Source organism: Clavelina lepadiformis, chromosome 6 (assembly GCF_947623445.1).
Source record: "Clavelina lepadiformis chromosome 6, kaClaLepa1.1, whole genome shotgun sequence".
Lineage (NCBI taxonomy): Eukaryota > Metazoa > Chordata > Ascidiacea > Aplousobranchia > Clavelinidae > Clavelina > Clavelina lepadiformis.
In genome coordinates, this window is record NC_135245.1 from 17806005 (window position 1) to 17826310 (window position 20306).

At 36.9% G+C, this 20306-nt stretch overlaps 3 protein-coding genes across 5 annotated transcripts; all 3 read left to right on the plus strand.

The window, feature by feature from the left end:
- Positions 1-344: 344 nt before the first annotated feature.
- Positions 345-1570, plus strand: LOC143462302 (uncharacterized). Its single transcript, XM_076960409.1, has 4 exons — positions 345-489; positions 773-971; positions 1099-1222; positions 1285-1570. Exons 1-4 carry the CDS (start codon positions 365-367, stop codon positions 1359-1361), a joined length of 525 nt encoding a protein of 174 aa, XP_076816524.1. The 5' UTR covers positions 345-364; the 3' UTR covers positions 1362-1570.
- Positions 1571-1651: 81 nt separating this feature from the next.
- LOC143462301 (ras-related protein Rab-13-like) lies at positions 1652-3755 on the plus strand. The gene is made up of 6 exons (XM_076960408.1): positions 1652-1872; positions 2052-2112; positions 2260-2398; positions 2537-2626; positions 2942-3043; positions 3289-3755. Exons 1-6 carry the CDS (start codon positions 1686-1688, stop codon positions 3364-3366), a joined length of 657 nt encoding a protein of 218 aa, XP_076816523.1. The 5' UTR covers positions 1652-1685; the 3' UTR covers positions 3367-3755.
- A 2810-nt stretch (positions 3756-6565) lies between these two features.
- Positions 6566-19655, plus strand: LOC143462901 (uncharacterized). Of its 3 annotated transcripts, XM_076961210.1 has the most exons (13): positions 7760-7893; positions 11232-11475; positions 12414-12602; positions 13960-14043; positions 14273-14440; positions 14553-14690; positions 15311-16415; positions 16569-16687; positions 17073-17284; positions 17506-17661; positions 17869-18007; positions 18670-18834; positions 19035-19655. In XM_076961210.1, exons 2-13 carry the CDS (start codon positions 11443-11445, stop codon positions 19176-19178), a joined length of 2652 nt encoding a protein of 883 aa, XP_076817325.1. In that variant the 5' UTR covers positions 7760-7893; positions 11232-11442; the 3' UTR covers positions 19179-19655. The 3 variants fall into 3 exon arrangements, with proteins under 3 accessions (XP_076817324.1, XP_076817325.1, XP_076817326.1); XM_076961209.1 differs by lacking the exon at positions 11232-11475 and having other exon boundaries at positions 6566-7893; XM_076961211.1 differs by lacking the exons at positions 7760-7893; positions 11232-11475; positions 12414-12602 and adding an exon at positions 13026-13354.
- Positions 19656-20306: the final 651 nt, after the last annotated feature.

The following is a 20306-nucleotide window of genomic DNA, read 5'->3' on the forward strand; positions in this document are numbered from 1 at the left end:
TCTTCGAGCGGATTTTTCTGTTACAAATAAAATTAAAAAATTAGCCTAAGGTTTTTTTCATCTTCAGTTTTTCCTCCCCAATTCCTCCCTCGTGCAAATTTCCTCCCTGGAACTCAAAATTCCCCCTTTAGTGAGCCAAGTGGCCCGGTTTGAGAAGCACTGACCTAGCTTTTTTCTTGATTGGTCTCGTTTGCCTTTTTTTTGTTGCTTCTTTAAACTGCTTGTAATTTAAATTAAATTTTCCATTTTTCATAAGTAACAATATTAGGGTCATAATAGGAGCCCATAACAGTTACGAAGAGCAAATTATTGCGGAGTTTAATAACTGATTTGTTCTTAGGCCAAGGAAAAAGTTGAATCCTTGATGAATCTTTACATAAGCAAACTGGTAATCACGGACAGAGTTATACCAAACTTCGAAGATAACGACATGATTGATATTTACTTTACTGCTATGAAGCACCAAGTGGTTGTGTCCTTTTCACCAAGGCAAATAATTTAATTGTTTTTAAGTAACTGTAGCGCAAAGGAATAACAATGAAGTAATGCAATATATATTGTTAAATGTTTGTTCTTCTTTTGTAATGGCATACATTCATTCTAAGCGAAATGAAAGTAGCCATGTTGCACTAACGTTTCTGAAATTTTCTGTGTACACCGTAGCTGGTTGTACACAGATGGTTTTCTGTATACTGTAGTTAAGCATTTGATAAGGTTCATTACTGTATTATATTTGCAATTTCTTACCTTGTCAACCGCTGTTTTTTTATAGAAATACAGAAATCGTTCTTTTTGGTTTAAGCAAGAATGTCAACAAACTGGAGCTGTTTATTAAAGATGTTATCAGCGAGGTTAAGTATGCCATGGCTCTCTCCAGAAAGCACCTTTGGGAATGGGCCATCGACTTCAATACGTATTCACCATTGCCATTACGCACGTCACTCACAATGGAACAAGCATTTTTAAATATGGTAATGAGATAAATATTCAAAAATTAAATTAACTTCTCAAGTTTATCGTAACTTTATGTTTCCTAGTTTCTGCTCATGAAGAGTTCTTGTCTTGTTGTTGGAAAACAATGTCTTGAAACATTTTTAGAGACCCTATGGCAAGCATGTTGAGCTCTTTGGTTGTCCTTTAACTGTAAACGTCAATTCAATGGAGTTCAGATTTTGTGAAGTCTCAGGGAAATTGAAACGCTGCAGCTTTGCGAGAAGGACATGTGAGTGAAACAATTCTTATCTTTATCCTGGTTCAAACAAAATTTATCCCGTGTGTCATTAGCTGACGCGGATCGCAAGACTCTCTCCGCAGGATCATTCTCTCCTGGGGAGAATGTTAAAGAGAAGAAAGGTGAGTAAAATAAATTATATAGAAAGTTGGTGTTATTTTTAGGTTGTTTTTAATTATCGCCATGGAATGGTTACGGTGAAGTATTGATTTTACGTTTTTTTATATTTTTTTCTCTATATTTTATGTTAGTTCAAATATAAAAGAACTTATTCAGCAGATAAAAGAGTTTAAACCAACATGAAATGTTTCCTATAATGAGCATACAAATATAATAGCTTAACCAAAATATTTACATGTTTCCGCATTTATGCTTCGTTGGTGTGGTTCAAGTAACTTATTGCACAGCATTGAAGAAGTCATTTTCCACTCGACTGAGATCCAACTCTCCAGGAATGGCCGGCGGCTCGTCACCGAAATTCCGTCCCCGTAGTTCGGGTTCTCCTTCTCGACCTTCAGAGGATGAGGACATTTTCAAGATTCTGCTTATTGGGAACTCGGGTGTCGGGAAATTGGCGCTGATCTATCGGTTTCTCTACCCTGATGAGCCTATATTCAGGTTGAAGTTTAAAAGCACCGTTGGTAGGTGTTGGGAGTGCCTTCAGTCATGTGGTTATTTTATTATTGACGTTTTGTTTTAAAAATATGAAAAGTGAGTGTGAAGTAGCTGTGAGTCAACGCCGGCGGTTGTAGATCTTGCAAAAATAATCTTATAACCGTTCATCAAAAGAAATTTTTACTTTATGCTATTTCTATTATAGGACTTGAGTGTGAAACAAAATTGGTCAAAATTAGTGGCAAGACGAGACAAATTCAAATGTGGTAAGCAATTTGTATATTAAATACGTTTGTTAACGTTAGTTTAATTAATTTTTATATGTGCCATATGCTAAATTAAATTTTTGTAAAATACAATTTTTACACTAAGTAGATGTTAATGTTGCAAGTTACTGCCATTATTTGATCTAGGGATATCCCTGGCCAAAAACATTTCACGTCAATGACAAGTTACTGGTTTAAAGGAGCTGATGGCATACTCCTTGTTTATGACGTCACTGACAGGCAGAGCTTCGATGATGTACCAGAACACTTCGTCCGCATTAAGCAGGTAATGTCTTGATTTAAGATGAAGTTACATTGTATATTACCAATCTCGATAGGAAACAAAAAAAACACATGGAAAATGCATTAAAATTAATTACACACGCTGTGATATGGTTAATTTGGTTAAAAATTTATGCTGCAGCAAGCTGATGACGACGCCAAGGTTATTTTGGTGGGTAACAAAATCGACATAAATGACAAAAGAAGGGTCGGCAAGCAGGAAGGTCTTAAGGTAATTGTTTTTTATTTCTATGCAATCAGTAGCTAGGTTAGTGGTCAGTAATTTAAGTGGACACATTTCAATCTGAGATGTAGGTATGTAAGAAGATTATGGTTGTTGATAGATAGGTCTCCTTGGTTTGTGCTAATTGTCATAAGTCACATGTCGCACAGCGCTTGTTTTTAAACACACGAAATAGAACACAAATAACATTATATTATCATCAGATCTGCACGAGAATTCCGTAGGAATAAGGGCTAATTATGACAATTAGCACAGGTTCATGAACTTTGAACTTGTAATGCTAAACGCTTACCTTGTGTACAGTTTGCCAAAGAACGTGGATTGAAATTTTTTGAAACAAGTGCTACGGGTAATATTAACGTTGCTGATATATTCACCACTCTTGTTGCTGATATCTTGAAAGAGGTAAGATTGCAGAGCGCATTACACTCATTTTTACTTGAGTAATTTCACCAGACTTAGCAGTATTATTGCTAGTAGTATGGTGGATAAAATGAAAATCAATGTAGCACCATGCAGTTAAAGCGTTGATAAGTAACAATGAATTTTTTCCTTTTAAAAAGATACTTTATTATGTGTAACCCGATAAGTTTTGTAATAGTTAGACGAAGAGGATCAGCATTTAGCGCTGAACCATCTCTTTTATTCAGAGAACTTCGTATTTGCTTGAAGGAAACCGTGAAGGCCACAAGACATCCGGGAAAGCTGTTAATTGCCACGTCATGTGAACAGCAATGAATCCAAGACCACTCGTTTTCCTTTTTTTGGTTTCAAGCGTTGTTCTTATATGCCTATTTGCGTGCGTTTGTTTGGTCGCCACCGAATAATAATAGATGTTTCACATTTACTATTATATCTCGGACAGTTTTCAAACTTATTTGTTTTACTTTTGCTGTTTGGGATTTTCCGTATTCCTTTGTCCAACTGATTTACTCACTTGTCTGTACTCGCCCTCTGGTGTTGAAATGGTTATGGTACTTCTAAATCAGAAATGTCTTTCGTGTAACAAACGCAGTAGTTTTGTTTTGTGCTCGTGAGATATACTACTTTTTCCAAGTAATCAGCATAAGAAAGTACACACAGAATCCCAATCATTTTGTTACGGTTTGGTGTCTTACTACTAAGGTACCTGTACCGAATAAGGCCCACCTAACACTTTTTTGAAAATAACTCAAGAACCATGAATGAGAATAGACTGAAAAATCGTATTCTATTAGTGAGGGTATATGACTACAACATATTAAAACCACAATACCTGACAACCCCCCAAAAAATTTTTATAAAGAAATTAAAAATTCCAAAAAATGGGCCTTATTAGGAGCATAGGCTCCTAATAAGGCCCACCAATTTTGTGAGTATTTTGATTCAAAACATAGTAATAGACAACATATAACATTATTAGAAATTTCACATTTTAAGTTGTACAAACATTTAAAAAGATTCCACTAGGCGCATCAAAGTAACTGCAACAATTTGCCAACTGATGACTGGAACCACTCTTGAAGTCTGGACATCAATTAGCCAGGCATCTTGTATGGGCCTTATTAGGCGCATGTGGCATCCACGAAAAAAATGTCACATTTTTATCATCAGAAAAATTTTAGCAAAAAAAAGTGCATTATCCTTTTCAATATTAAGTTGGTTGTTACATGAAAACTTCAGCCGGCTGACAACAGTTCATTTAACCGGCCAAATTCTCACTTACTTTTTTTCTAAATTAACAAAACCACCTTAACTGCAAATATCAAATTTTTGTTGTGCTCCAGCGAATCGGTTGATCACGTGACAAGGATGAAATCTGGTAAACCATCATGAATTTATATTAGTTTTTATGTAGGGACAAAATCTTTCATTTATTTGCACGGGTTTGCGAAATATGAGCAATGGGCCTTATTAGGGACCGGGCCTTATTCGGTACAGGTACCTTATTAGTTCTGTTAATTTTGTGATATGCTTAATTTTTATAATTATATGCAGTAGCGCACCCTTTATGTGTTTTATATTCAAGCGTAATTAATTTGCTTATATTGCCAGCATTAGAAATCATTGCCTTAAAATACAGCATCACAATCCATCCGTTTATTTTGTATTTACCCAAGCAGTAAAATACAACAGTAGCAGTTGAATGCATTGTCATTAGGTGGATATGGGTTGGTAGTTGGTACACTGTTACTTGAGAGTGTGTGTTGTCAAAAAATACAACAAAAAGATAATCCTGCAGGCTTGTGGGTGTTGTTGATCGTTAACTATGGAATTTGGATCTAGAGTTTTGAGACCTCGCTTGAAGATGATTTTCAAAGATCCACTTTACTTGATTGCAAGTGAAGGTTGTGCGTTTTTCTCAGTTAGCACAAGATATCCTCGGCATACAAGCAGACCGTGTGAAAAGCAACTTTATGCGTTCCGTAATGCTTAAACTTGGAACTTTTTTTTTAAAAAGGAAGTTGATATATTCGGAACAAGCCTAACAACTGAAGAGAAGAACACTTATGCTTAATAACTTACGATTTTCAAGCAGACATATAACACAATAAAATACAGACCACGCATATAGCGTACAAGTAATGAGCAAAACACAAAATGCTTATGGAAGGTGTCCAATTAGGCAAAGATCATGACAAGGCGGTGCCGTGTGCGCCACAAATGAAAGCAATCTGTCATTTTTCGTTGTCACAAAAAATTTCATAACCATTCTATTGATCATTTCATTTAGATCTTTCATGCAGCCGAAAACTGCATTATTAACAAAACGGTTGGCTTCTACCTTCAAGCAAAACAAAGGATTCGACGTTAAAATGTGCTTAAAAGACTAGGATTTGTAAAAATAATAGAAAAACAACATGTTTGTGCGTTATATCCAGCACGTCTTTCATCTCATATTTTTTCAATTCTGACGCAATGTACTGTATTCTTGTCAAAAATAAATAAAAATAAATATAATAAAAAACAGACAAAAGCAGATGAATAATACAAACGTGCTGGACACACATCAGTGAAGCAGCCTACACTATGTGTGGTCGTCTGGGATGCGACGAAAAGATTAGGCATCGTACTCTAATGATACTGCGTGTTCATTTAGACGGGGACTTTATCGGCAGAACGACCAACAGTTAAAAACTGATATAAAACTTGGCTAGAGCTTGATAATAAAAACTTGACTTCACCATTACGAGTGACTATTTTTCAATATGTAGGCTTTTGTTATGTTTTGGGTATGTTTCAGGTAATTTTGTTACATTGTGAAAACGTCTTGTCTCATAAGTTACATCTTTGTTTTTTTTTTTAAATGACATCCAATGTTACATACACATTTATAATTCGTATACTACATAAATTGTGCACTTGTTAAATGATATTGGTATTTTGCCAATTTTCAGCCTATTTTTAAACGATAGTAACCAAACAAAACCAACATTTGATTTCAGTTGTGCTCAGTTAGTATTCACACGCACAACAGCAACATCTTGCCCATAAGTGCATTCTATTTACTACTTGATCTGTATTGACAACATCCAAGTAATTTTTTGGCAAAGGCAACCAGGATACGGAACTCAAAATAAAATCACCTTATTACCTATGTTCAAATGTTAGACGTTTTTTCTCGAACTTGTTACTAATTGTTTTAAATATACAGCTTAATTTAAACGCTTTTAACCCATCAACTGGCACGTAAATTCTAGTTTTCATTTATTACGTTAATATATAGAAATCCGCCCAAAATACACCAAAAGTTAGGAATGTAACGTTTGATCACGACAGTGGTGCCGTGTGCCATCGGCCTTTTCTTAGCTGATCCCCGACGCTCGATATTTCGCAATTGGAAATTTCGTTGAAACAGTTCATAATTGTTTAGTACTGTGTGAGTTGCTGAATCACCAACACGCCTTCTTGTAATGCTTTTATGTTGAAATGAAGTCGAAATTCACATAATTTAAGGCGGTAAAACTGTTTGTTCTATTGAGATTTGTATCTTTGTCGGTACTTAGCGATCGCCCTAAATTCGTATACAGTTGTCTGGTGTTTGGAAAGCAGCTCCGTTCGGATTTCCAAACGGTGGCAGTGCGGAGTAGATAAACGCAGTCAAGAAAAACTCTGGTTGTAAAAACATAAATTTCTTTGTAGTTAATCAACAACTCTATGCTGGGTAATCAAAAAACTTGAACTAGCTTGCCAACTTGAAAAGTAAAAGTCAATCAAGTAGTATAAATATTTGCGGAAGACCCTTTTACAATGCCGGCGGTTTGCTTTCCTTTATTTCGTCACAAACTCTGTGGCAGATTGTCATCAGTAGGTGGCTCCCAAGGCCACGAACTTTGTAATCGCATTTGCCGTGATTTGTGCTCAAGCCTTTGTCTAAAAGATAATCGCATTTCTGATTTAAACTTCAATGATATTCCTCAAACGAGAGAAAAGATCAAAAACCAATTTGATGACGTCAGGACCACTACTTCTATCCAAGGTCGTGCAAAAATTTTTAGCTTGTTGTATCAGGAATTTGTTTAAAGATGTCACGCTTAAGCCGATTAATTCCGAGCAATTTACTTGGCATGCGTTACGCTTGACTGGCCGCAGCAACCTCAGTGTGATAGAAATCCTTTGTTGTGCAAACAGCCCTGAATGCAAAGCCGGGACTTCTTCCAATCCATTTTCGCCCCCATCGCATTAATGACGAAAAATAAAATGATGACGATGACGTAGCAGGCTATAATGTTTAAGTAAGTTACAGCTAAATTTTTTCGAAATATTTCTAGCTAATTATGCGTGTTAGGCCAACTAGTTTTCTATTTATGTTTACAAACAAACACAAGGTATTCACTTGGTGAGTATAAGCTTAAAGTATAGTTACGGCCTCTATAGTCCTGTCTCGATTGACCGAAAAACATCAGTTCACAACAACGTTTCCAACAGTTACAGATAACTGTTGTTTATTTTTTTTGCATTTTTTGTTGTCTGTCGGCTATTTATTGTTCATGCATAATGTGTAGGCTATTGTGGTGCAGAAACCAATATGTTACGATATCTCTAAAAAGTGACATAGGACAATAAGAGCACATAATCATTTATGTATGATCACTATTAATAACATCTAGATTCTAGAAAACTGTATTTTGTAGGCGATTAAAATCATGTCAGACGTTGTACAGATCGGTCATTGTTTCCTATTTATAGTCTATACCTTGATTCACGTCAATCTGTTAAAGGGACAAGTTTTGAAAACAATCCGCCGTTGTGGACTAAGAAAACGAAATGGAGAGGTGAGGGTTTTTGTTAATAGTAAGTTTGCTTTGGGGTCCACGTTACACAAGTCTTTGCTGAACAAACAAATCGCAGAATATTCTTGCTCTTTGCTGGTGTCGTTGAAATTCAAAAACGTGGGAAAATAATGGCCGTGGATTAGAGCTTCAAAAAAATGTAAGATATATATCTACCAGCAAAAATCACCCAACGCACTGTTAATAAATTCCTCTATTTGCAATACCCAGCAACCCTAAATATTTGTTGCTAGGCGATTACCTCATGCTGGTTTGTTTGCGTGATTGTATAGTCGTTTCATCTAACAAGCAATAGACAGAGTGGTGTTAATGATCGGCGTTTGACTCCGCACGATTATGAGTTCAGTCATGCGTGCACCCAGCCAGCTGGTGGGACAAACAAAAAGAGAAAGACGACACAAAAATTAAGTGTTCGGTATGTTGGGTAAATTTAAGGTTGCTACTGTTTACAGAAAGCGTAGATTTGTTAGATTTTAGGCGTGCCCTTAGTCAGACGAAAAATATCTTTGGGAGGTACGTGTTTTTATTTGCTGCTTCGAGCGAATTTAGAAAAAACGTTATCAGCAATCCAGTTTTTGTTAAGATTTCCATAAATTACTTGGCGTCGTTTAAAGTCAAATTTTGGTCACAAACTGAAACGAAGTAGTTGCGTTTTGCAGGTTGAATATGATTTATGAACACTGTTCATTACAGTACTTGGCCAGGCATTTTTGTGTCATTTGAAAATTTGTTTGTAATACGATGTATAATTTGAAGAACGGTTTAGAAAAAGTGGAAACACCCATAATAAACTATTACTACGACAGTTTTTCTTATAATTTTCTTTGCTGTTATGGCGGTTATAACACTTTCACTATCAGCTTGTGCATAATTCACTGTTATTATAACGTGTTTGAGGGATTTTACCGATTAATTCCCTTTGGACTTTTTACGCAAACCAGCTGCTATCCTGTTATGCTCCGTGAATATTAATGCTTGTATATTTTATTTATAACATCTGGGATATGTACGATATGTGTGCTGCGAATTGTATATATGCAGATATTTTATATTGAGTGCAGTTAATATGGAAATGGAAGCTAAGCATCATTTTTAAGTGTTTGATGCGAGATATAGTTTGCGAAATTTCATATTTACTTGCTATATAGCCTATCTAGTTTTGGAATCATCAACTTTCACTAATTCATGTTGGTTTTACAATGTCTTGAGTTGGCTGTTTTATACCATTAGTGGTCATTGTGTCACGCAATTGTTACGTCACAATAGCCAGGTGCTACCAACGGGAAATACTTGGCAATTTTTCAAAATGGTCTAGAGTAGGAGAATCGAATTTGGAATCGGAGTGCTTTTAAATCCCGTAATTTGTTGTACAGCACGCGAATTTCGCGCACAATAGATTTTAGACATAAAATTATTCCCTCAAACTCTAACGACCAGATAGCCGTGTTGCCGTGGCGACGCGACCGTAATTTTTCCTCAGGAAGCGACGCGAGCCATTGTATTTGCGTTGGTCGAAACTAAAGGCCATTTTGAATAAAGATGATCGTGGCCACTTGTTTTTAGAGTATCTTTGCAAGACATTAGCTGGTAATGCGTAGAAAGCGTAGTACACATAATTGTGTGTTTCAACCAACTGCTTACACTTAAACGGAAAGATTTTTAAAAGTTGTAGTATCAACGTATAGCAAAGAACGGTGTAACACGAAATTCAGTATAAAATGTGGATACATGTACACTGTTGATGAGTGAAAATATTTGACGGGATTACATGTAACGTTGCGTCTTCGATTAACGACAAAACAAGAACAAAGTACAAAGATTAGTGTTTTAGAACTTTTCTGATACGGTTGGCGTGATGTAGCTCACCTATCAGAAGGATCGTTCATAATGCAACGTTTACAATGCCGTCGTAAAGAGGATTAATAAGTCAAGAATACGATCAAAGGAAGGTGTGGACAGTACATGGTTATGCATAAACAAAATTGAAATATTTTTCTTTTTTTATTTAGCCAACGCTAACGTGGAACTCTATTACCACGAAAAACTACCAAAAAATCCAGTTTTTCTTCCAAGGAATTAAAGTTGGTTAGGTCAGTTTTTAGTTAAACAGTTTTGATTAGATCATTGTCACATCAGACGATAGTTTAACAACATTTATATAAAATTCAGCTTTAGACATGTCTGCTGGAAGTTAGAATTCTTTTTTTTTGCTTCAAGGTCAGAGAGATCGGTGAAAGCGCACGTTTAAAAGTTGCAGTGGACTCGATATTGGTAGTACAGTACATCCCAGTATATAATACGCTCGGCAAACCAAATCAAACCATCAAATGACGTCGCATTATTAGTTCTTGTCTATTCTTCAGTGTAAACTAGCACGGTCGCTTCGCTTCGGTCTTTTGTGAAAGTTTTGTTTTATTTGCACAAGTAATCCGGCAGAAAATCAATAACACTTGACTGTGCGTCCCGAAACAGAACGGCCGACAAACCATTGTAACCTCACAGACCTGTAACGATTACAGGGCGCAATAGGGCTGGGTAAAGTCAATATCCGTTGGGTAAGTTTTGGTTTTTTCGTTTTATTTGCCTTCAACAACTTGAACCTACTTGTCCGAAACGGTCGAGTGCATTCAATTGTTTGTCCTAACATAAACGAGCTTCATTTTGAAAGTAATTTATGACTATGGTGAAGATACAGGACTGGTAACTCGACATTGTATGGCTAAATTTACTTTCTTCTTTTTAGTTACCAGTCTTTTTTCGTTAACCGAATGATCCGTATATTAACCAAGATAATTAATTTTTGAAATATGTTAACGCTAAATCTATGTTAACACCTTTTTTCGACTTGCCGAAATCACTTTATTAATTCACCGTAATAACGTGGGTAATGACTAATTGTTCCGCACCTTTTATGGCAAACTTTTTTCTTGCAAGTACGTCTATCTGCTTCTAAAGGTAATAGGAGCTAATGTACAGACCACCGTCGGTGATTGACAGATTGAATTAAGTGTTGAAAATAACAGCGTTTTACGCAAAATAACAGGGTTGAAAGCGATTTAAATTTCTTCGGTAAACGACGGGTTATAAAGCGTAAGCCGCGGGCCAGTTAAGTGTAATTTTAAGAATCTAATTAAAGATAACTTGATCAAAGGTCAGTTGTAGATATTAAAAATAGAAGTAAGCACACACAGTAAACAATATTCTGTAATGCCTCATTTTGTATTATTATCAAAAACTGAACACTCGCAAACGTAACATCGTATGTCGGTAATTACTAAAAATCAACTTTGGATTAATGTTAAATGCTTTTGTGTTATCAGGTTGGTCATTTTAAGCAACCAATGTGTACAAAGAAGCTATAATACAGGCAATAAGCAGTTAACACGTTGTTCTGTTCACGTTGTTGCCATGTTGCCATAACGCAAGAGCGGGAATCTGATAAAGCTTATCTGCTTGACAAGGTTTTGTGGTCTTGTTATACATCTGATGAAATTTCAGAAATAGCAAGCCGGCTTCTTTCCTTTACTTATCATGGTTGCCACCGCCAGAACGAGAAAGACAGTGGTAAGTATTGCCGAAAGCGTGGCAATAAGTTGTACACTGATGTTTTCGTTTTAATTTGACTACCGGTGCCTTGCTGTATTTAGCTCGTGCAGTTTATTATCATAATTTATGTTTTATAAATAACTCCGGTTTTGACTTTAGCGAAATATCGAAGTTTTTTAAGCGTTTTCGTTATTATCAATGCATGACTTTAAGCAAATCAGATTAGTGTTAGGAGCATTTTTAGTATAATCTTAAGGATGGTTTGTAATTATTGGCTTTGCAAAATTATAATCAAATTTTCCTCAACACGTTTCGCCTGCCAGCAAGAGTTTAGAACGTATGTTCAGCATAGACGGCACCGTTTCTTGAAATCTTTAATGTAGAAAAGACAACTAATGAGATGAAAAGGAAATATAATTAGAATGGAGGTCGATCAACGGCGGTAATTACTAAAGTTAGCTACGCAGCAGGATAAAAGCTGTTGTTATGGACTTGTAATGACTATTTAAAATGAAAACTCTTTAAGTCTCTGTATGTCTGTAATTAACTCTCCAACGGCGATAATGATAAAACTAATCCTTATTAACTTAAACGCGTATCAAAACATCTTGGACAAAACTAATCCTTTTCGCTTTGAAATTGTATTTTTAAATTCCTGTATTTAGTCAACGGTTGCATGACTTCATGCAGTTTTGAAAAAGTAAATTAAACTTATTCTGTCACATAATTTGTCTTTATTTAAACAACTTTTACGTTTTAATGATATAGCATAGCTGCTGTCTGTTCCTGCTGGTAGAGAAACGTAATGTTCAATTCTCCATAACAAAATCTTGTAGTTCGGCGATAATAAGATATTGCCTTGTGGTAAGAGTTGGACTTTCTAAGAAAAAAAATGCACAAATTTCATGTATTTATCGTATAAAGTCGCCCTAATCCAGTCAAAATCCTGTTCACAGGCTGGCAGTGCGGAGGTGGATACAAGATCAAATCCGCATCGATACGCTGACGGGCGTCGTCAGTTGCTGGGACTGTCGCAAGCTATTCGTGAAAAAGCCTTCCAATCTACATCGCCGTCTTCTGAAGCAAAACAATGCAACGGCGTTGCTAATAGCAACAACTCAAAACAGGAATACCACGGAAATTTAGTGAGCTGTTTGTTGCTTTATAATTGCTATTGGTATCGATTTTAACGCTGATGTTTTAGTCGTAAATTTTGTACGTAGTTTGGTTAAGAGTGTTTCTGAAATTATGTAGCACCAAAGCTTAAATTCAGAATTTTGTAACTGTATTTTTCAACTACACAAATAATATGAATAAGTTAAAAACATGTTACTTAACGCTAAATAACTCTCGTTCCACAAGAACGAATTCTTCGATTGTACCGTTTACTATTTAAAGTTTAAATGTAGCAAATTTATATCCATGGGAAGCAAAAGTTTGGTTAAAGATTAGAGGTACGCCTTTGTTTGATAACAATAGCTGTTTGTTGCGCTATAAAGACAATGGTTATAATTGGTTCCGCTAGTGTCGCGTTATTACAAACGGCGAAGTATTTATCTTGATATTGTGACGTCACAATTACAAATCGAATCTTTTAATTGTTGCCTCTTAAGGGTTTTCTAAGAACAAATGAAGTGTTTGGTCTGTTTGGTTGGGCAAAGCTTTCTTGTCGAAATAGTTCTGCTTTTTTTTACGAACGTTACAGTTGGTTTTACAGTAGTTGCAGCTCATAATAGTGAGGAAAATCGTAATAGTTACCAACAGTTAGTAATCAGCCATTAAACCTATCCATAAATTCCGATTTACATTAACACACATGAAAGTCAATGCAAAGTTTTGAAAAGCGAGTTGATAATTTTTGAAATTTATATCAGGTGACTCTAAGGCCATTTTTAAGGTAGGTTTGTGTTAATGGTAAGGTTTGTATGTTAAACTATCCCTTTTATCCTTATTAAGCAATAATACATGGAGTTGAGGTTAAACGTACGATATTGCACTACAAATCGAGTATTACGCAGGATAATGCAATAAGTCTAGAGAGGCAATGCTGCACCCACAATATAAGTGTTTATAGATATCGCACTTGACATTATCATATCGGCACTAGATACGTCAAAAAATGTTATAGATACAATAAACCGTTAAACCACGTTCTGTGGCTGCCATTATGCCGACAGCATTTGGACGGTGTGCGGTGTTTATGTGCTATACTGCATACTACGTAGGCTATATGGCTTAATGTCAACCGATTTATTTGTTAACCTTATATCTGAATAGCCTGTGCAAACGGAGGCTTAAAGTATAACAATCTCATTAATAAGCCACGAAGACCTGACTTCTGTTTACACACAACAGGATTTTAAAGTGTCGGTGCTGTTTACAGAAACCGTTATAAAGAAATCCCGCTACGAATTGATGACCATATTTGAATCGTCAATTAAGTTAAGCTTGCATGAAAAACAGGGCTTGGTTGAAAGCTAAAACAGTAATCAAACTTTACAGAAATCAACTCCCGCTCCGTCCATTGAAGAACGCTTGAAAAGTTTGCTCTACAGCGACACCGAAGGGACAGACGAAACGAAACAAGTGATTGATATATCTGTGATTTTTACCAACTGGCTAAAACGTTTTTATTACATATAAGCTATGTTAATTGTCCTTTATAGCGTATTTACGTAGAAGCAACAATAAGCAGTCGGATTTCACAAAACTTCCATCCCCATATGTCACCCATATGTCTTTTTATTAATTATGTCCCTTAAAATAGGACGTTTTCGAAATTTATCACTTTTTATGCTTTTTTTCTTTCTTCAAGACGAAAGACATAATCTCAGCACGTGATCGTTGCAAGAACCCCGGACCTTACGTCACTGCTTACGCCGGACGTGACATCAATAGCAACGAGATGGGAACGAGAGGATCTACCAGGATGGATCGAATATCTTTTAACGGAGACGACAATTACGTTGTCACAAACCACTCCGTGCGTATTACTTCATATAACCTGTTTGTCAAAAAAGTTGAAAACCGGTGAATAAAGATGTTTTATTTTTACGTTTGATGTCGTAACAATAACATTTTTATTACTTTTGTAGGCGCTACAACATCAAACAAATGTTTATGCTTACCCTTCAAATCACGTGGCCCAGTCACGGCGATGCGCCAGCACCGCACCCCCCTCCCCTGAGGACAAAGAATGGAATAAAATTTCTTCACCTGGCAATTATCAATCGGTATGATTTCTGCTTTGTCTGTTTTCTGCTTTGTCTGTTTTCTGCTTTTTGTTTTATCGATAATTCGAGTCAAAAATTGTTTTATCTAAGTACTGTAAGACAAAACATGTAGTCAGACGCCGCTCGCTTAATCAATAACAACAGTTGTTGTTATTGTACAAGTTGAATGCAGTTAATTGATGTAGTAACTAACTTGTAACTTGTTGTTAAAAGTTAATTGTAGTTAACTATATAAACGTATAGTAATAGGGGAGCACCTATCATAATTCCAACTCTAGATTAACCCAAAACTGGGTGATATAAGTATCCTACAATAACGTTTTGTCAATTTATTCAACTTTGTTTAATACTACTGCGCAAACTAATCCACAATCTCAAATTTATCGGAAAGAAAATTGAATTTTAGATAAGTTTGTATTTGTAGCCTGCTATCTCTGAGTATTGTGCAGTATATTCAGGTGTAGATAACTCAGTAGGTATATCGGTGTGTTCTCTGATAGACCTTAAAAATAAAAGATTGAGATGTAAACTCAATATCGTGTAAAAGTGAGTTAATCAGTATATTTTCTGATAATGTCTTATTTAAATCAGACTTTACAATAAAGAATGGTTTTCTGCAGCCGCCACCACGTTCAAGGGCCCCTCCGTCCCCGGGAGTTAAAACCGTCTGGGATGGAAGGAAAACTCCGACATCCAACCACGTCCCTCCGAACGGTATTCCACGGCCGATGAGCACCGGGCCCTGCTCGGGGCCGCATTTGCGAAGAAAATCCGGGGAATCAAATAAACCAGTGCCCGCCCTCCGAAGATCGCTTTGTTTTGAAAACGAGGTTGAAAGTCGAAGTCGAAACGAAGCCGGTGCTAGACTTGTCCTGGAACAAAGCTGCAACCCGACGAACCCGTCTATGCGTTTGGCACCCCAGTCGCCAGGGCAAACAAAGGTTAAACCTTATGCGAATCAGCAACCCAACTTCAACAATGCCACCCCTGCAAGGCCCCCTAAGCCTTACGACAGCCATCACGTGATAAACCAAAAGCCACCCATAGAGCCCCACCAAACCCATCATCTGCGGAATACGTCATCACCTCCCAATAATTTACGTCGATGTGAGACCCCGTCTCCGGGTCACAGGAAGAGCGCAAACCTTGACCGCTCCTTCGGAAAAGATTCCCAAGTGGACGTGAAAGACCCAAGACCGGCACGTCATACTTCACCCAGTCAGCATAAAGCTCGCCATATGAGCAGAGACTACTACCCACAACAAAACTTTAGCTTTCGCCGAGCGGTTCATCGTTCGGTTAGCAGCGATTCAGAACAATGTGCGCTGCCAAATGACGCAAAGTGTCAACTGCAAGACAAAGCTCCCTTATCGCCAAAAGGCGATAGATGTCAGCGAAAAAGCGACGACCGAGACAGTGGGACCGTGGTTGAACCAGAAACATCCGTTTTTGACTTTGACTCGTCTGTGTTGTCGGACGAAGACGATTTGAATAATTCCCATATTATAAAGAAGCCAATGTCGCCTGGACGGGTTTCGAACCAACATCATTCGCCCCAAAGAGGCGACATATGTTCGCGATCAAGCACTCCGATTCTTCCTCCCCTTTCTTCGGATGAAGAGCAGAGCCATCTTCTCACTCATCAACAGAGTGTTCTCACAAGATCTCCATCAGTGAAGCAAAGTCCAAATGTGTGCATGAGAAACGGAAAGCCAGAAAATAAAGGTTTTAGCTTAATTCTACTCACTATTTATCGAACATTAAATCCATTGCCGTGATTGCTGCGCACATCGTATTAAATTGTTGACTTGTGTGGTGCCAATGAGTTTTCAACAAAACCAAGCCTTAACAGTTTATTCCAAATGATTTCTTTCCCAGTAAAACCTTTACGTCATGTGGCCAATCCATCACTGGGTGGCAATGCTGAGTTATCTCCTACCGAAAGTGCTTTAAATGAAGCTCAAGGAAGGAAGCATGAACAACGCATTACTTCCAAAGTAAGGCACTTAAGTATTATACTACGTGTTTTTTACATAGCAAAGTACAACCTTGCTATGTAAGCCCTGCTATGTGTAGGCCTACACATAGGCTTTACACAAGGGCAAAGTTGCAGTATGCAGGGCCTACACTACAACATTACACCTTAATTTGAAATTAAGGCACTGAAAGTATTTAAATACATGCCGGTTATGATGTAGTACGACAAGTTCGTGTATTTACATACACAAGTACAACCTTGCTATTGGTAACGTATTGGTAACGGTAACGTTGACAATCAGTATAGTAATTCGTTTTACTTTACAGTATGCATATAATTGTAAAACCTTAATAATCGTAATTTATTAAAAAAAAAACAATCATGAAAACACCTGATGTTTGTAGATAATTTCAAGCAAATTACAACGCGGTGCTTCAGTCGTTCGTCGTGGTTTTCACTCACGGGCATCATCTGGCGACGAAAAACATTCCAAGAAATCTCGTCAAAGACGTCGTTATGACGATAGTGACGTAACTGATTGCTCCCAACAACGACCAATGTATAGGTTGCCAGCCGGGAGGAAGTCCTTTCACCCGCCTTCGTATGCTTCATATAGGTAGGTTTGGGAAAGTCATTTTAGTATTCTCACCATTTTAGTTTGATGCCACATGGTAATATTATTGGATGATATGTCATGATAATGATTATGTCAAAACATATACGACAAGATATTGCATTTTGACAGTGACAGTTTAACAGATTTTAACATCTTAAAGTTCTACCAAATTGTGGCATTTCAGTTTCAAATATGATACTAAAACGAGAGTCTTGTGTCAGGACATCCAATATGATCAACGACCGCTCAGAATATGGGGAAACATCGAGCGTACGCTCAATTACAACTACAAGTGTGTGCAGTAGCGTTATGCGCAAGGCCGGAAGTCGTCGAGCTTCAAGGCGCTATCAACTTGAAAAATATTCGAAAGAAATAAGGTTGGTTCGTCGATAATGGAGTCTGCTGGTATCCGATGAATCCTGCTGTGGTTTAAGACAATCCAAGGCATTCTATTTGAACTCGTGTTGCCATTTTTATTCTATCTCAAACATACTTGTAACGTTTGAATATCAATCATGTTTGACATCATCGGTAGTGATCTGCTAAATATCATCACCAGTTTTGACAAACTGAATGATTATTAGATCTGTTACAAAGAGGTTTACACGTTTGGAGTCGCATGTGGTCACGCTGGCTAGAAGTCTTGCCCAATTGTCTTCAGAACTACGTCAGCAAAACATTACGTCAAGAGAGATAGAAGACCTGCGTCATCAAATGGAAGAGGTAAAGTGTCGAAAATTTTGCTGCATGTTAGTCGTTATAGTAAATATAATGGATGCAACGAATGTGAGAGGGTGTTAGAGGTTTCCAAGATGCCAGGATTGCCCTTGGGAATTGGATTCTAGTGGAGAACTAGTGGAGCGGGATGGTGCAGTAGACATGGAAACGCTTCTTTTTCCATGCAGGACTTTAAAAAAACATACAGTTAAACCGGAGAAAATTTTGTTAAGAGTTTTTAGTGCATTTTGTTCCACATGTAGGAATATTTAGTATTATGGTCTCGTGATAAGAATTCCTTAACACTAGCTTTAACATCATAAAGTAGGATTGTCCCAAATCATCATCATTGTCGTACAAGTCAGGGTTAGATCTAAAAGTGTATAAAGATGAAACACGATATAATGCACTTTACACTAATAAAATTTGATAATTGGCAATGGCATGAACGGTCGTGAATGACCATGGGATGAGACAGAAACCCTCGCCTCATGGACAACCCATGTAGGGAGTTGGACAAACGTTATCATTTCATTTCCAGTTAAACTTTATGCATGTTTCATCCATTAAACTTTAGCTAGCTTATACATGGAGGTGGTTATTGTTTTTTTTAATGAAAATTGTTTACTAAATATTTTGCATAAGTTGGTAATCATTTTCAAATTCAGCTTCGAGCTCGGCAGTTGCTTAGCAACGAGCCAAAAAGTCGCAACAAGAGTATGACGTCAGTGGTTGTAAAGGGCGGAAATCAACCCAAAATAACCAAGTTGGTGAAATTTTTCGGCGAGCAACCTCCTTTGCTTAACTTGTTTTTGAAACAACTCGGATACGAGGTATGCCTTGATGCGTCTTATGTCAATTGACTTTGTTTATGGACAGAAATTGTTTTCTAAAACATTTACATACCATCAGGCAAAAGTTCAATTTCCAGAATTTGCGCAACTTGTGAAGTTAAAATCTCTATGAAGTAAAATTATTTATTTCTACTTGTTGTAGTTTGACTTCGACTTCAAACATACCCTTTAAATTTCAGAAATATATCAAAAATTTTGAATGCGAGAGCATTGGCATGATGGAGTTACCATATATGGATGAAAAAAGGCTACACGATATCGGTATTCCCCTTGGACCACGGCTCAGAATAATGAAAGAAGCCCAGAAATCTTCTTACGTTTAGCTGTACCGTAGAAGTTGGACGGTTATACAAGAAAAAACTTTATTTGTAACCCTCTTGAAGAGCAAATTTTATTACACGTACTAGACTTATTTGCAATTTCATCGTATACTACCAAGTTATTTTTTATCGATTCCAGCAACTCCTTTCAAAGTATTTCTTAAAACTGCTTGCTCAAATGGCTACACCCTATCCATAAACTCAATAGATTGAACTGGAAAAGTTGTGCATGCTAAATATTGCTCTTCATATAAAAGTATGTTACTTGAATGATGAGTTGCATAAAATAGTTGTGTTTATATGTGTTGTGTTTATATCTCAGTTACCTTACTCATAATTTTCTGTTGCTGATATTAACTCCTCACTCGATTATCGCAACGAAAGTGGTCAATGCAGTAACTCTTTGCTGTTGTATTATCGCACTGTGTTCGGCATTACGTACTGTAGAATTGTAAAGAAATTAAAAAATGAACAAACGTTTGCTATCATCTGTCTTTCGATTCGACTCTGGCCAATTTTTGAAAAGAAAATCTGGGTTGTTTCCACAAGGGAAAGAATTTTCCATTTTGTGTGTTCCCGAAGGTGCCAGCTTCTCATTCGGTGGTGTCAAGAATCGGAATCTTACTTCATTTGCTTTCCCAACGATAGGCCAAATGATTGTTTAAACTTGAACTAAGCCTTTTTTAGATATAGGCTGTAAGTTGTCGATACCAAGTCGATGTCGATGCTGATACGGTAAAATGAAATATTTTACCTATGACTTTCGCTTCGGAAAGAATATAATCGTTTGATTAAGCTAATATTCTTACAGTCCACAACAATTACTGAATTATTGATATCGTGCCGAGCAATCCCAAATTATCGGATTATAACTATAACGAACTATAGCTCGTCATTATAACTCAACCACATATCAACTTCTTATTGCGCACTCCACCAGTCGTCAGAGTTTGACAATTTCACGAAACCAACGGAAATCACTCAAAGCTACATTACTTGTGATATTTTGATGATTTTTATTTCCGATTTTCGTTTTGTCTGAGGTCGCCGTCGTCTATTTACGGTATCGGTTTTCCGACCCATCAAGTGTTGGTTCCATCAATAGTATGTCGCTTCTTCGCCCAATGAAGC